Below are 16,430 nucleotides of genomic sequence, written 5' to 3'. Positions count from 1 at the left end.
AGGGCTTTGATATGGCGGCTTCCGTGGAGAAGTTTCATTGCCCTTTTGTGGGTCTTAGCGGGTGCCAGGATGGTGGTGGGCGTGGTTTGGTGAGCAGTTCTCTGCTCACTCACTTACGGGATCGTCATTGTTGCTTTGGTGTGCGGGATGTTACCCGTCATTCCCTTACTACCAATTTGCAGGTTTTTACTTCGGCTGAAGTGACCTTTCGTCGTATGGGAATTTGGCTATGTGGAGATTGTTTCAAGACTCATACTCATCGTACTAGGTGTCGACATGGCAGTGGTTCTAGTACTGTTTTTGTGGACCCTCCTGATTCTGGGGATGGTATTCTTCGTTTTATTCTCTATGGTATTCAAAAACCCCTAGCTCCTACTTCCGAGCTGCCTTCTTCTGATGCGCCTCGGGAACATCATTTTTCTTTTGATGTTGCTCTTCTAGACTCTTTGTTGTCTAAGCGGTTGCGTTCTGTGAAATCCATCCCTCCCAAATGTCGTTTGGGTTTTTCGCGAGTTCTGAAAGGGGCGCTTGATAAGGTGATTTGCAGATCAGATGACATCGCTTGTTGGGTTCAGTTGCTCGTGTTACCTCTTTGTGTCCTCAAGACTTTTTCTCTGCGGAGTAATCGTGAGTGTTCATCCGGTGTTAGGCGTCGTCGTCAGGAAGAGAGTATCACCGCTGCTATTCGTTCTTGGGGTGTGCCTGGTGGTTCTTTGCAGCTTGTTATGGACACATTGTGTCACGGTCCGAGTGTTTTGACACCGGATCCGTGCGGCGCGCTCTTGCCTATGGGACGGCAAGGACGCAAGCCTTGTGCGGAAAGTGAATCTCAAGGCTCGGGGCACGAGCGGATGTCTGCCTTAGAATGGGCACTCTTGCCTATTAGCGACAAGAGCGAGGGTCGAGGGTCGATCGGGGCGCTTGTGTGCGCACAGCAGGCACAAGCGGGACCGACGACGAGAGTGTATCTGTTTTGCAAGGGATTTTGATGGGTCTTGGAAAGCTTAAAAGCATGCGACAGCACAATATCTATAAAGGCTAGCAACAACACATGAATTAAGCAAAGGCAACTTCTGATGAGAGGTATTGGTTCATACCCCTCATAGAGGTTTATTTTGAATTAGCTAAATTGTCCCAGTGAACACTGGAATTACAGTAACATAATAATTCTTCCTAAAGCCTAGAAAACTATTAGAAAGATCCTAGAAAGCAATAGAAAGGAGAAATACAAGTAAAGGAAGGTTGGATTCTAACATCCTCCCCCACTTAAGCTGTCGACGCCCTCGTCGACTTACAAGAGTTACAAAAGATGAAAGAAAAAGCTCCTATTCTAAACTCTGTAGTCTTCTCTGCGCCGTTGGTTGATGGCGGTTTCTGGAGTCTTCTTGAATCTCGGTAGGCTGGTGAGTCTTGTGAATCCAAGTCTTCCTTGTTTTTGGTTTCTGGCTCGAAGCGGTTTGGCTTGAGCTTGCATCTTGTCTCTTGTTTCTGATGCGAGGGGGTATCTGAGATGTCGCCTTTCTGAGTGGCTCCATCACTCGCATTGCCGAAAGGAATCGACCCTTCTCTTTTGTCTTTGTGGGGGTACCTGTACTTCGAACTAGACAAGTTTGTCCACCTGCTACAAGCAAAGAATTCAAGTGAGGCATTACAACTGCTTTGCTGGTGCGGAGGAACTCCAATCCAAGCACAAGGTTGAAGTCGTCCATGTTGACGGCAGTGAAGTTCATTTTTCCTTCCCAGTCTCCCAACTTTGCTTCCACCTGTTCTGCCACACCGAGAATCGGCTTGGCTTTGGAGTTGACGGATTTCATGCTACCGCCTCCTTTCTTGAGCACTAACCCCAATCTTCGGGCTTCTGTTTCGGTCACAAAGTTGTGAGAGGCGCCAGTGTCTACCATGGCTCGAGCATTCCTCCCATTTACCACGAGGTCCACGTACATCATGTTTGTGGATTCCTCTCTTGTCTTCGGGCCCTCTTTCCCCATTGCATACATCATGTAGACGGAACTCATTCTGCGGGGTTCTTCGTCCTCATGGCATGCTTCTTCTTCTGTCTCTTTTGGGGTTTCCTCCACGGACATGGCCGACAACTTCCTCTGTAGGTTGTCGATCTCCCCTTTGTGTTTGCATTCCCACCATTTGTGTGGGCCTCGACATAGCAAACAGTTCAGTCTACTAAAGTTTCCCGAGGGCGTGTTGATCTTGGATTCCTTTGTTGATACGGAAGGTGATGACCAGGATTTCTGTGAATCTCCTCCCCCACTTCCTTTCTTGAATCCTCTGACTGAGCTGGACGACACCCTTGAGTCACTTCTCACACTCTTGGGTGAGCTTGGAGTCGGGCCCTCCGAGCTTGTAGGCGTCCCCCTTGTTCCTTCTTCCGAGCGATGACCCCTTCCCGCGGAGTAGTCCATCAATCGCTCTGCAGCAGTCATAGCGGCCGAAAGCGTGTCCACTTTCGCCCTCAATACTTCGCGCTGCGCCCATTCTTGCAGCCCGTGAACAAAGTTGAACAACCGATCTTTCTCATTCATGTCTCGGATGTCCAACATGCAGGCCGAGTATTCCTTCACATAGTCGCGTATGGAGCCCTTGTGGCGGATCTCCTGTAGCTTCATTCTTGCAACAAACTCGGTGTTCTCGGGGTAGAATTGATCTTTGAGTTCCTTCTTGAACTCCTCCCAGGTGTCTATCTTTATTTTCCCGTCTTCGATGTCGGCGTGCTTGGTGCGCCACCACAGCTTCGCATCATCCGACAAGTGCATGGTCGCAGTATCCACCTTTAGATTGTCACTCAGTTGAAAAATTCTGAAATACTGCTCCATGTCGAAGAGGAAGTTATCAACTTCCTTCGAGTCTCTAGCCCCACTATAGTCTCGAGGTTTTGGAGGTTTGATCTTCATCGCACCACCCCCACTCGAGTCAGTCCTTGCAGCGCGCATCAGTGTCGCGCATTTGTCTTGGGCATCTTCAGCTTGCTTCTGGACAAAGTTGAGTTGTTCCTGAAGCGCTTCTTTCTCTTGCATGAGCTCATCGACCGCGCCCTCGAGTCTTTCTATCTCTTTGGCTTGGCCAATCACAATTTCCTCGAGTCGGGTCCAGCTCTCAGACTTGCCTTCTAGCCAGGCTAGTCTTTCTTCGATCGTTTCCATCTCAAATTGCTTGCTTGGGTCTCTCGATGCCTAGGTTTGAACCTGGCTCTGATACCAACTGTCACGGTCCGAGTGTTTTGACACCGGATCCGTGCGGCGCGCTCTTGCCTATGGGACGGCAAGGACGCAAGCCTTGTGCGGAAAGTGAATCTCAAGGCTCGGGGCACGAGCGGATGTCTGCCTTAGAATGGGCACTCTTGCCTATTAGCGACAAGAGCGAGGGTCGAGGGTCGATCGGGGCGCTTGTGTGCGCACAGCAGGCACAAGCGGGACCGACGACGAGAGTGTATCTGTTTTGCAAGGGATTTTGATGGGTCTTGGAAAGCTTAAAAGCATGCGACAGCACAATATCTATAAAGGCTAGCAACAACACATGAATTAAGCAAAGGCAACTTCTGATGAGAGGTATTGGTTCATACCCCTCATAGAGGTTTATTTTGAATTAGCTAAATTGTCCCAGTGAACACTGGAATTACAGTAACATAATAATTCTTCCTAAAGCCTAGAAAACTATTAGAAAGATCCTAGAAAGCAATAGAAAGGAGAAATACAAGTAAAGGAAGGTTGGATTCTAACACATTGGCTAGCGTGTCTCCCCCTCTATTGGATGTTGACGACGACCATGATTTGGCGGAGCGTAATATTAATCAATGCAAGAGAAAAATTTATGACGGTCACTACACGGCTGCCGTTAGAGTTCTTTCGTCCTCAGGTCTTGCCCCTTACAATGATGCTACTCTTGCTGATTTGCAAGCAAAGCACCCTTCAGTTCCGGAACCTACCTTACCGGATATCCCAGTTGATCATCACCTTACTGCTTCCTCCGCTGTTGTGTTGGAGCAGATTAGGGGCTTTCCGCGTGGTACTTCGTGCGGTAGAGATGGCTTGCGTGCTCAACACCTTTTGGATTGCTTGGGTGGTGCTGCTGCAGCTGTTTTTGATGAGTTGGTGGACTCTATCACTCAGGTAGTTAATCTCTTTCTTGCTGGAAAGTGTCCTGCTGAGCTTGGTGGATATATTGCTAGTGCTCCTCTTACGCCACTTGTTAAGCCGGGTGGTGGTATTCGGCCTATTGCTGTGGGCACTATTTGGAGGCGTCTTGTTTCTAAGGTTGGGGCTGCTATGATTGGTCCGCGTTTAGGAAACTACTTTGGGGGGCTTCAGTTTGGAGTTGGGGTTCCAGCAGGTGGTGAGGCTATTCTCCATGCTGTCAATCGTTTGGTTGAGGCTCGTGGGGCCGATGTTGGCCTCTCTATGTTATTGGTGGATTTTCAGAATGCATTCAATTTGGTTGATCGTTCGGCTTTGTTGCGTGAGGTTCGGCTACATTGTCCTGCTCTTTCGCGTTGGGTTGAATTCTGCTACTCTTCTCCAGCACGGTTGTATTATGGGGAGCATACCTTGTGGTCTTGTCAAGGTGTGCAGCAAGGGGATCCTCTCGGCCCTTTGCTATTTTCTTTGGTTCTACATCCATTGGTGTGTCGAATTAGAGACTCTTTTGATCTATCTCTGCAGGCGTGGTACTTGGATGATGGCACTATCGTTGGTGACACTTTGGTGGTTGGAAAGGTCTTGGAGTTGATTTTGGAGGAGGGTCCTCATTTAGGTCTCCATGTTAATGTTGAGAAGACAGAGGTTTTCTGGCCTTCGGTGGACCCACGCAGTCGTCTAGAGGGTGTCTTTCCTACGGATATTGCTCGTCCTGCGCTTGGTGTTAAGTTGCTTGGTGGTCCAGTCAGTACGGATTCCTCTTTTTGTAAGGAGTTGGTTTCGCGGCGGGTGTCGAAGACTGTTGTGTTGATGGATGCTGTAGCTATGCTTAATGATCCCCAGTGTGAGTTGTTGCTTCTTCGTGCGTGCACTGGAGTTTCTAAACTCTACTTTGCTATGCGCACTTGTCCACCTCATCTTTTTGAAGCGGCCCAAGTATCTTTTGATGTGGCTCTTCGGGCTTCTTTAGAGCGCATCGTGACTGCTTCGGGACCTGGGTTCGGTGACTGGCAATGGCGTCTTGCTACCTTGCCTTATTCGTATGGAGGATTGGGTGTTTATTCAGCTGGTGATGTTCGGCATTATGCTTTTCTTGCATCCCGTTTGCAGTCTTCTGGTTTGCAGGATTCGCTTCTTCGGCTTTCAGGTGTTGATGGTCCGGGGTCGGCCTTTGATGATGCTCTTGGTCTTTTCAATAGGACCGTGGAGAGCGACCTTATGAGTAGCCCTAGTGAAATCGCTGCCCCCACTCTCATGAAGAAATTGGCAGACATATATTTCACGAAGGTTACTGCTGATGCGGTATCCGCCTACTCCTTATCTTCGCGTCATGTTGCCCTTTGGAAATCCCAGCAGGGGGATCACTCCTCAGCTTGGTTGCGGGCAGTCCCCATCTCGGGTTTAGGCCAGACTATGAACGGTAAGACTTATCGTTCGGTTCTTTGCTATCGGTTGGGTATTCCGTTGTTCTCTGATTCGACGCCGTGTTCTGCTTGCTCTCGGGTTTTCGATGGGGATATTTATGGGGATCATGCCGTGTCTTGTGCTGGGATCGTGGGTATCAAACATCGACATAATGTTGTTCGTGATACCCTTTTGGATATTTGCTATCGGTCGGGGATTTCTGCTCGTAAGGAGGTTGATGTTGGGCTGACTAGTGAGAGTGATGGAGCTCTTCGTCCTGCAGATATATTGCTTTATTCTTGGGATGGCGGTGTAGATGTGTGTGTTGACTTGACTGGTTCTTCACCTATGACGCAATCTGGGTTGTCAGACTTCGTTCCGGGTCGGGTTGTGGCGGTTGCTGCGCAGCGAAAGCAGGTTAAGTATGCGGCACGTTGTAGGGCTTTGGGTTACGGTTTCTTTCCTTTTTCCTTCTCTTCTTTTGGGGAGTTAGAGAAAGGGGCTGTTTCGTTGCTGAAGCGGGTCCAGTCGTACTCCAGGGCTCAAGACATAGGGGCACGGGCAGCTGCCCACATTTTCAGCAGGATCGGGTTCGCCATAGCTAGAGGAGTGGGGGCCCAGATTGTATCTCGGCTCCCCACCAACTTCTTGTAGTTTACTTGATCTTTGTAGCTTGTTAAGCTTGTTACGTTTTGGTGGTTTCCCATAATAATAATAATAATAATAATAATAATAATAATAATAATAATAATAATAATAATAATAATAATAATAATAATAATAATAATAATAATAATAATAATAATAATAATAATAATAATAATAATAATAATAATAATAATAATAATAATAATAAGTTGAATTGAATTGAATTAAACTGAACTGAACTGAACTGTTATATAAGTCCTAAAACTGCAATTACACAAAAAAGAACAGGTCCTAAGTCCAGTTAGACTAGTTCAAGAGATTTAAAGTTAGAGACCACACATCTATAGTAAATTAATGTTGAGAAACATAGTGGTGTACGTAAATTAATGTTGAGAAAGTAAGAATACTTGGTTTAAAAAAATATGGATTAGAAAGTAAGACAATGGGTAAAAATGTGTAAATATTATGGAATAAAGATGTAAGACAAGAACATATGTTTGTAAATATTAATTCAGAATACAATACATCATATTGTATTCTTAAACAAAACGTGGGTAAAAATGTGTAAATATTATGGAATAAAGATGTATATAAGACAAGAAAATATGTTTACAAATATTACATCAGAATACAATACATCATATTGTATTCTTAAACAAAACGTGGGTAAAACAAAATATATTATTAAAGTTAATTTTCAAACGAATCACATATGTTTTTCACAACTCCTTACGTAGTCTAGACATCCTTTTCCTTAAAGTATAGATATCGAAAGGGAATTGATTTTGGCATTCCCACTATGAAAATCACAATCCGGTGAGCAAAGAAAACCTATGCTACACTCACAAATAAAGCCATAATCAATTCCCATATCTTAAGAGTAGATTATAACATATTCTATATACTCATGCCCTATGACTTATAATTCATAGCCTAAGATTAGGTTATTGTTGAAGAGAGCAAAAAAATATTCATGGGTAGTCATACTGATACAGCATGCATGTTCGTTAGTAACAAAGGACAATAAGCCTTGGATACCAAAAGAATATTGTTGCAAGTATATGGACTCCGTATTATGGTTTGTACAAATCTCTTTGCAATTCCTTTAATTAGAGAGAGAAAAAAGAGCTGAGTGGATGGTTACCTTGGAGTAGTACTCCTAATGCCTTATCAAAAATGTTATTTTTGGAGTCCCTAAAGCGATAGTTACATGCGACAACAAACAACACTAACAAGATTGTTTCGCACAGTCACGCATGCTCTTAAAGCTGAAGAATGAACATTTGAACCCCACTGAAATAAAACCCCACAAACAATTTTCTCTCTCCTCCTTATTTCAATCTTCTCCATCTTCATTTATGGTCTGATGGTCTCTCATTTACCAGACCCGTAATTTTCCTCCCTCCATTGAAATACCTATTGCTTCTTTTTTCTTGATCCCTCCTCCATTTTTACCCTTCTTTTTAATCAAATCAATTAAGCAACAATCTAAAATCTCCAACTACTACTATGATTTTTATAATTATCTCTCTTCCCTATTTAATTGATTTATCTCTTTTAATTTTAACATAAACTTACCCATTTTTAGATTTTCGTAAAAACATAAGTGTGGATTTTGGTTTTCCCATTAGATCGAAATTATTGAGCTCCATATCCGCGATGACAAAGCCCATAAATTCAACGGAAAATATATGGTAAAGAGATGATACAGAAGTTTTAAGAAAATAAGGAAATTCAACTTTACTCATTTACTCATTTGCTCATTTGGTAAAATAAGAAAATAAGGAAATATATGGTAATGAGTAATTTTATTTGCTCATTTGCACAAATGAGTAATTTTATTTGCTCATTTGCACAAATGAGCAAATTATTTTTTGCTCATTTGTACTAAATGAGCAAATTTTCCCAAAACATCAATCTTCTTCCATCTTCTCCATAAATGATGATAATTGCTACTTCCTCCATTTTTTTATAATTGCACCGTTTTCCTTTTTCGGAAGTTGCATATTAATTGCACCATTTCCTTTTTTGGTAAGTTTATCCACATAAAATGACATTTCTATCCTTATCATTATTTGTTAAATCACATTTGTACTTAGATCACATGGGTATATTTGTCATTTATCACCTTTTAACCCCCATTCTTAAATCTTGTGCCCAACCCAAATGGTGCAATAATAAAAAAATGGAGGAAGTATTTTGTTTCGAAAGTTCATGTGATTATTTTGCTTCTTGTGGATTTATGATGTTGGCCAATCAGTTAGGTTGTCTTTTCTTTAATATTTCGTTTTGATTACTGGGTGTTTAATTAAATTTGTTTTTTTTGTGAAGATAATTTCTTTGATTTTGGAATTTGATTTCGGATTCTTATTTTACAAGAGAAGATGGTTAGAATTTGGGAGGTTTGAGTTGTCAGACATGTTTATTTTTATTTTATTGCAGTTTACAACTTGGATTCATGTGATTATGATGGTGGTTATTTTTCTTTTAAATACAAATTCTAAATCGCGTGTAAGCAGGTTTCTATACCCATAAGCAGAGACTTAAAAAATTTGTTATTCTGTTATTGACACGGAGGTTTTGTTGGCCGTTTGATCTAATGAGATCTAATGGGTAGGAATCTTTCTCATTCTTCTCATTATGAGGTGTCTTCTCATTTGAGTGCAAATATATATATATATATATATATATATATATATATATATATATATATATATATATATATATATATATATATATAAATCACAGCATGTACACTGGGGCTCTCGAATAGTTTTTCATAGAGAGCTACTTCAAAGTAATTTATGGCCAAGACAGTAAGATACCATGTTAGTTCAGTAGGAACACTTGACAAGAGGGGGGGTGAATTGTTTCTTGGGAATTTGGGTAAGTTTCTTGCGGAATTTAAACAATAAAGAGACTGAGAACAATAAGCGGAGAAAGATATAAAACTGAGGAACCTTCTTGATCCTAATCAAGAAGAACCTCACAACTCTTTTGTATTAATGAAATAACTCTATTACAAATACACTCTTTAACTCGAGTTCCTCTCGAACACGAGTTCCCCACAGCAATCCCCTTCGATTACTGTGCTACTCTTTCTCTCTTTGACTTAACTCTAAGTCGTTCCTTTTCTCTTTGACTTAACTCTAAGTCGCTCCTTTTCTCTTTGACTTAACTCTAAGTCGCTCTTTCTCTCTATGACTAAACTCTTAGTCGCTCTTTCTCTCTTTGACTTAACTCTAAGTCACTTAAGGATCACTCAACGCTTAAACCCAAAATACAATATGATAGATAGATTCTAGTACATAATGAAGATTATAGTAATAAGGAACTCAAGGAACACTCTATTTTGCCACTGATATATTTTAAAACGTTTAAGCTCTGTAAGATATATTTTGTAGAAATCAGTTGTGTTTTGAAAAGCCAAAACTCATCTCCTTTTATAGAGGAGTTTTACCTAAGGTTGGATACCCATGTTCTCCTCAACTACCCACTAACTGTTACTGCTCAGTAACATGGGTATAGTTGGAGAGAAACAGGGAGACCAAATCAAAACACTACTTGCACGTTTAAACAGAAATACGTGGGAGAGTTTTAAGGATCATGGAAAATCTTTTGCTTGAGAAACAAGGAGAATGAAAACAGAATCCTATGTTTACATTTATTAATTAAATTCATTTTATTTATTATCAAAGATTTTCCAACTTAAAACTCTTTTATAATTACAGTTAATATATTTCAATTTAAAACGTACCAAAATACTTAGGTTCCTTTCGTTCCAAATTACGTATAAACAATATTAAATACTTACATAAATCCTAAACATAAACTCATATGTTGTAGTCTTCATGTTGCACCTTTAGAAGCTTCACTCGAAAACTTCCCAATTTGTTCCTTCTCTGGAACATCGAGGATCCACATAATATATGAGGATCTCGCCTTAGGAACTCGCTTAAGGATCTCGCCTTTGTAAACTTGCTTAATGATTATATCTTCAATGTAGTGTCTGACATGGATCAATTACTTGCTTATATTCCACGTTGCTTAGTTTATCCAACTCAGGATCTCCTTAACTTAGCATTATCCCTCTAAGGATTTCGGAACCAATTATGCAACATAACTTAACCAATTGTCAGGAGTTTGCTTTGTCATCATCAAAACTTTAGGGTCAACACACCAAAAAAATGATTCAGCACCTAGCTATCCCATTAACAGGCTATGTTAATGTTACTCAAACTCAATTACTGGTGTCGGACACAGGTACATGTCCAAGTGTCCGACACGGCTAACTTTTGGAAATTTTCTTTGATTTTAGACCAAAATAAAATGTCGGAGTGTCAATATCCATGTCCAAGTGTCGAGAATCAAACACGGGTACATACTTGAGGTAAAACAAAGAGTCCGAGTAACATAGATAATAGGTGTCCAATGTTGAAAGGATAAAACAAGGGCTATATTCTCGTGAACATAGAAACAAAAGTACGTACGTTACCTTAGGCTGTTGGTGTGAGGAAACAAGGAAGATTCACCAAGGGCTATATTCTCATAGAGCTCACCAACATCCTGCGGCAGCCTATAAACAAATTTGGAGCAAGCAGCAAGAAGCACGCGAAATATAGTAGTGAAGGGGCTTCCTCGAGGTCCAAAATACTTGTAAGAGCCAACCGCACTCAAGAAAACTAGAAATGAAAACACTGCAAATATGGCTGAAACTCCAAACCGAATAGTCCATGGTTTGACGAAAACGACAATTAATATTCCAGCAACAAAGACAATGCTGCTGAAGAAGAAGAAGAAGAAGAAGAAGTAGAAGACTCCACAACATTTACAAAATGGACAAAGGAAGTTTCGTGGAAAAGAAGGTGATGCTAGCCAAAAATTCGAAGCTAATGGAGAAGTATTTTGTTCTCGGACACCCAATGGAACATCGTTAACCTCATCTTCGGAGGAATTCAATAAATTAAAAGCTGTGGACCAGTTTGCTGCAATACTCTTTATCTGCTTTTCAGCAAAGAAGTCAAAAGAAGCTACATGACCTGCTATTCCTACTGCAGTTAGGACTAGGGCTGTGTGAAAAAGTTGTTTTTGATGGTTTTCTATACATTCAGGCTTGTATTCTGCGCAGTTTCCATTTGATTTGGCCGAAACTGGTGGTGTTGACATCCAAAACAACCCCAGTCCCTACAACATATATAAGAGTATATTATTAAAAGAAAAATGTGTTAGTTTTATCTTTAGTACAGATAGTGTAACTTACAACAGCGTTGGAAAGACTGGAGAGCAAGAGGATACTAAAGTGGCCTAGGAAAGCGTCCGCGACAAAGACAAAGACAAAGACAAAGACAAGAGGCAATACTTTAGCTGAACCCCTCCATATATTGATAACTGTAGCCGCATGCTTGAGATCAAGCTTCCATACCTCCGCCAAGTATAACATCATCACCCATAACATTACTTATTCTCGCGAACTAATGCGCCCACTTTAAACCTGCAATGGCATTCAAAACAATTGAGCTGTATTGTATTGACATAACAATTAGAGACAGTGACGAATCCAAAAATTATACTGAATGAGGTCACTATTAAAAAAATAATTAAATAGAGTAATTTTTAATGCAGCTTAATAAAATATGGATGATTTTACAATGGCTACAAAAAGTTGGTAACCACTGTAAATTATTAATCGTAACCGTACGTTTTCAATAATAGATCTACACCACTAGTTTGGTTGACTAATAATTAAAATCAAAGTTATTTTCTGATAAAGTAAATCCCCTGTCCCTTCCCATATACGGATATACAATGCCTTTCATTACCGCAATTCTCACAAGAACATTCATGGAAGCCTTCAAATCAGTTGTAACTGATTATTTGTGAAAGTAATATTTATACCATTCTCGTGTCATTAACAACTAACTGCTATTGGTACTGTATATTGCGACCTTTTAACCAAATTGGTAAAAAAAAGTGGATGTTAAGCGACAAATTGGTAAAAAAAAGTGTCTCAGGCGACAATTTGGTAAATTTAAATAACAACGGCGACAAATAAGTCACAAAACCGACCGGAATTTAGAAACCTAATCGCGTGACTTACACGCTCTTAATATTGTTTTTTCCGATTTTTTTCTTTATTTTCCCGCAATTTAATTTTTTGATTAATACTTTTGTAAAAAAATAATCGTAATTAATTTCCTCCCCTTTTCCTTCCCTTTCATTTTCTCTCTCTTCTCCTTCTCTTCCATTTTTGTGCTTACCCACCATTCCTGAAGAATTACTGAGTCAACTCAACAAAAATAAGGGAAGAGTAACATTAACACAAGGATTTGACGTGGTAAAGGTGAATTTCGGAGTTAATGTCTTGCTTTGTCTTTTCAAATGCCAATTCGCAATGGTGGTTGATGTTTGATTATAACTGGTTGGTTATGAAAATTGGTCGCTTATAATCGAAAATTCAGAATTTAAGATTGTGGTTACTAGCTTGATTGTGAAAATTGGGGTTTAAAAATTAGGGTTATTATAATTATGCTTGTTTGGTTGATGAAATTAGGTTTAAAATGCAGGGGTTATACTATGCTTACTTAATTAGTGAAATATGAGTTTGATAATTAGTATTCCATTGAAATTAATTAATTAGTACCAATTTGATGAATAAACTAATAATTTCATTAAAGAATCAGTAGGGATATTATCACTGATGTTGTGGCCCCTAGTATCATTATTATTAGGGCACTTCATAAAAATGGAAGAGAAGGAGAAGAGAGAAAATGAAAGAGAAGGAGAAGGGGAGGAAATTAATTACGATTCTTTTTTTACAAAAGTATTAATCAGAAAATTAAATTGCAGGAAAATGAAGAAATTTTTTGGAAAAAACAATATTAAGAGCGTGTGAGTCACGCGATTAGGTTTTCTCAATTCCGATCGATTTTGTGACTTATTCGTCGCCGTTGTGATTTAAATTTACCAAATTGTCACCTGAATCACGTTTTTTTTACCAATTTGTCGCCTGAGACACTTTTTTTTTACCAATTTGTCGCTTAACGTCCACTTTTTTTACCAATTTGGTTAAAAGGCCTATATATTGCTATAGAGTTATAGATATCTTACGCTATTAACAACGTCAATCAATGGATTTTACTTATTTTTTATTTTCATAAATGGATAATAACTTGAATAAAGATAAAACTATGGATTAAAAATCTGAGATCGACCTTTAGCATAAAAACCTTAACAATGAAATTTTGTTCCTGACTTGGAAATTGGTAATACCAGAATTTGTTCCATTTAATCATCATAAAGGTAGTAATCTAGAGCCCTATTATCATTTATACGAGAACTATGAAATCATGAATAACTTATTTTTTCATTTTTTTTAATGGTCAAACAAATAAACAACCTAGATTAATCCTGTAAATTCAAAGGTCCAGATTAAAACAATTACAATGGCTACCATTTTTTTGGTAGCCATTGAAAAGTCTTCCATAAATATTAACACTACAAGAAAAAAGGGTTTTCGTATCACTTATTTTGTTGCCATTTTAAAATCGCTTCTATAAGCCTACAACTTACATGAAAAGATACAGGAAAAGGTGACACTTGTCAATTGACATATTAACCCACTTAATAATCGATACAAAATCCCGAAAACTATCTGTTTTGGGCAAATTCGACTTAGAGACGAGCTTGCCTTGATGATGGTGCTAACAATCGATCGAGCTAGATAATTGAAAATGGTGAGAGCAAGTTGTAATAGCATAGAATGACAGTGTGTTTATTGCTTAGAAATCGTGTATGTAAATAGACAAAATTAAGCCATTTTATAGGCATTTACAATGAAAGTGTAACGTTTGTGCTTAATTTCTCATAATTAGACAATAAATACATAATGAAGGTCGGCTTCATCAAGGGTTTGCAACGGCTGTTTTGATCCCAACAGTTGAGAGTGAGTTCGAACGGTGCCACCATGTGCCTTGCTGGCAGCCACGTATGCAATGCTTGCCACGTTTGCCTACGTCACCAAGAGGGTATTTTCCCCCCTATCAATTGTCTCCAAACCCATTTTGAATTTATTCCGGGAAGTTCAAAAGGAAAAATGGGTTTCACGGAAGGAAGATTCTTATCATTAATAGAATAAAGATTAATGCACATCTTCTTTCATGCCCCAAGAGCTGGAAGGAGTGAATCAACTGATGCAACCAAGCACAATGAGTGCTCTTGTTACCCAATCTCTCTGTATTCTGGCACATAAATGCGCTCTTTCTCTCTCCTTTCTTCAGGTAACTGCTTGGCTTCCATCCTCTTCCCTTCTTCTTTCTTTCTTCAATTCTTTCTATGTCGCAACGAATGGGAACGAAATCCACCCGTGCGAAGAACAAAAGAGCGGGTGGAGTGCGACCTGGTTGAGGGGCCAATCTTCAGCCCTACCCACATTCTGGACAGAAAGAATGCTCGGCCGGCCACTTGGGGGAAGCAAGATGTGGCGGCGCTCAAGGAGGAGTGTGGTTTCCCTCCGTCGGCGGTAATTCGGTTGCCGCAGCCCGATGAACGGGCCGATTGGGTTTCGGACGGTTGGGTGTGCTTTTATGAGTACCCCTTCAGAACTGGGTACACTTATCCTTTCTCGCCACTGGTGCGAGGAGTTCTGAGGGCACTGGCGGTGCCGCCGGCGCAACTGATGCCGCAGGTCTGGAGGGTAATGCACCTGGTCGACCATTTGGCCGGCAAACTGGATATGGAATTCCGGGTTGAGGACCTGGTTTACACCTACAAGATCCAGAATTACGGGGTGGTAGATACTTGCTGCATGTCAAGGATGACAGGGAGGCTCTCCTTGGTGCGGACAAGTCGAACGACCGCGGGTGGATGGGTCGGTTCTTTTTTGTGGAGTTGGCTAGTTCAGGGCCCGACTCCGAGTTCTTGACGGGGGAATGGATGGCTAGAGGTATTTTGTTTGTTTTTGTGTTTTTTTGGGCTTGTTGATTTGACTTTGTCTCACTTTCTTGTTTTTGTAGGTGCATCCTTCGACATAGTTGGAGTCGGTGCCGAAGCTGTAGAAAAGACTGTCGTGCTGTTGGGAGTCCCTCTAAAGGACAGAGCTTTTATCGGCATCAAGTTCGATCGTGAGGAGACCTCTTAAGAAGAAGAAATTTCTGAGCCTGCAAACATGTCGACGTCAACAGGTAAACATGGGTTAGGGTTAGTTTACAGCTTTGGGTTCGTTGCCCTTTTCAAAACAAATATAAATTACAACTGTTGTGACGAGATTGAATTGTCAAAAAATGCTGCCAACAGGAACTGGCCCATCGACACGCTCTGGCAAGGCCCCATCTGTGGACGCGTTGCTGAGGAAGAGGCTGGAGTCATTGGGGAGCGTGTCCCGAGCCAAACCCATCACTGTGCTGTCACCTCCGAAGCCGCCAAAGGCTTTAATTGACGCCACGGTGACGGGGGAGACCAGCTCGTTCATGCCTGCTAAGAAAAAGCTGCCGCCTCCATCTCGGAAGAGGAAGCTCGCAGTAGAGTTTCCTGACGACTACGGGTCGACAGATGCGCCACGGGTCCAGCTTTGGCCTGAGGTCGACCGTCTATGGATGCCGTCTAGACGGGAGCGTCAAGAATCCTTGTCCCCAGTTGCTGCAACTGTTGAGAGCGTCTCGGATGCATGGAGTGTATGTTTTTGCTTTTATTTTTTATTCTTCGTCTCCTTACTTTGCTGTATGTCATCTTCATCTTCATCTCGTCTTTTTAGTGACTTTGAATTATTTTCTCTCCCTGTTCAAATAGGCCCTGCAATCTGCTTTAGCCACACGTCATCATGTCATAATGTTAGAAGATCAAATAGTATAACTGAAAAACGACATGAAGAAGGCAAAGCAGGAAGCTGGTCGTCTCGGCGGTGTGGCCAAGGAGGCGACGGCCAGAGCTGAGGCGCTGCAAGTGGCGCAAGAAAAAGGGGCTGCTGAGGTTGCACAGTTGAATGCCGAGAAGGAGACGCTGGTTGCTGAGGTTGACGAGCTGAAGACGTCTCTCTCCAAAGTCAAGGCGAGGATTTACGAGTGTGCTGGTTATTATACTTGGAAGATGAAGGCCGAGATGATGGAGGAATTCAAGGCGGGCAAGCCTGTGAACTGGACTCCTGACGAAGACATTGCTTAGTTCAACACTGCATTCCCCGAGGACTATATCCCCCCTGGTGCCGTTAGCGATGAAGAAGACGTTGAGGAGGGTGCAACT

At 41.2% G+C, this 16,430-nt stretch overlaps 1 protein-coding gene across 1 annotated transcript; it reads right to left on the bottom strand.

Annotated features, from left to right (window-relative positions):
• Positions 1 to 10,688: 10,688 nt before the first annotated feature.
• LOC130463092 (protein NRT1/ PTR FAMILY 5.5-like) lies at positions 10,689 to 14,443 on the bottom strand. The gene is given in 4 exon segments (XM_056832130.1): positions 10,689 to 11,381; positions 11,458 to 11,655; positions 11,657 to 11,688; positions 14,344 to 14,443. Coding segments are annotated over 4 exon segments (1,023 nt in total).
• Positions 14,444 to 16,430: the final 1,987 nt, after the last annotated feature.

The sequence above is a fragment of the Spinacia oleracea genome, chromosome 6, assembly GCF_020520425.1.
Source record: "Spinacia oleracea cultivar Varoflay chromosome 6, BTI_SOV_V1, whole genome shotgun sequence".
In the NCBI taxonomy this organism is placed as follows: domain Eukaryota; kingdom Viridiplantae; phylum Streptophyta; class Magnoliopsida; order Caryophyllales; family Amaranthaceae; genus Spinacia; species Spinacia oleracea.
The sequence above is the reverse complement of the archived record's forward strand: the minus strand, read 5'-3'. Positions and strand labels throughout refer to the sequence as shown.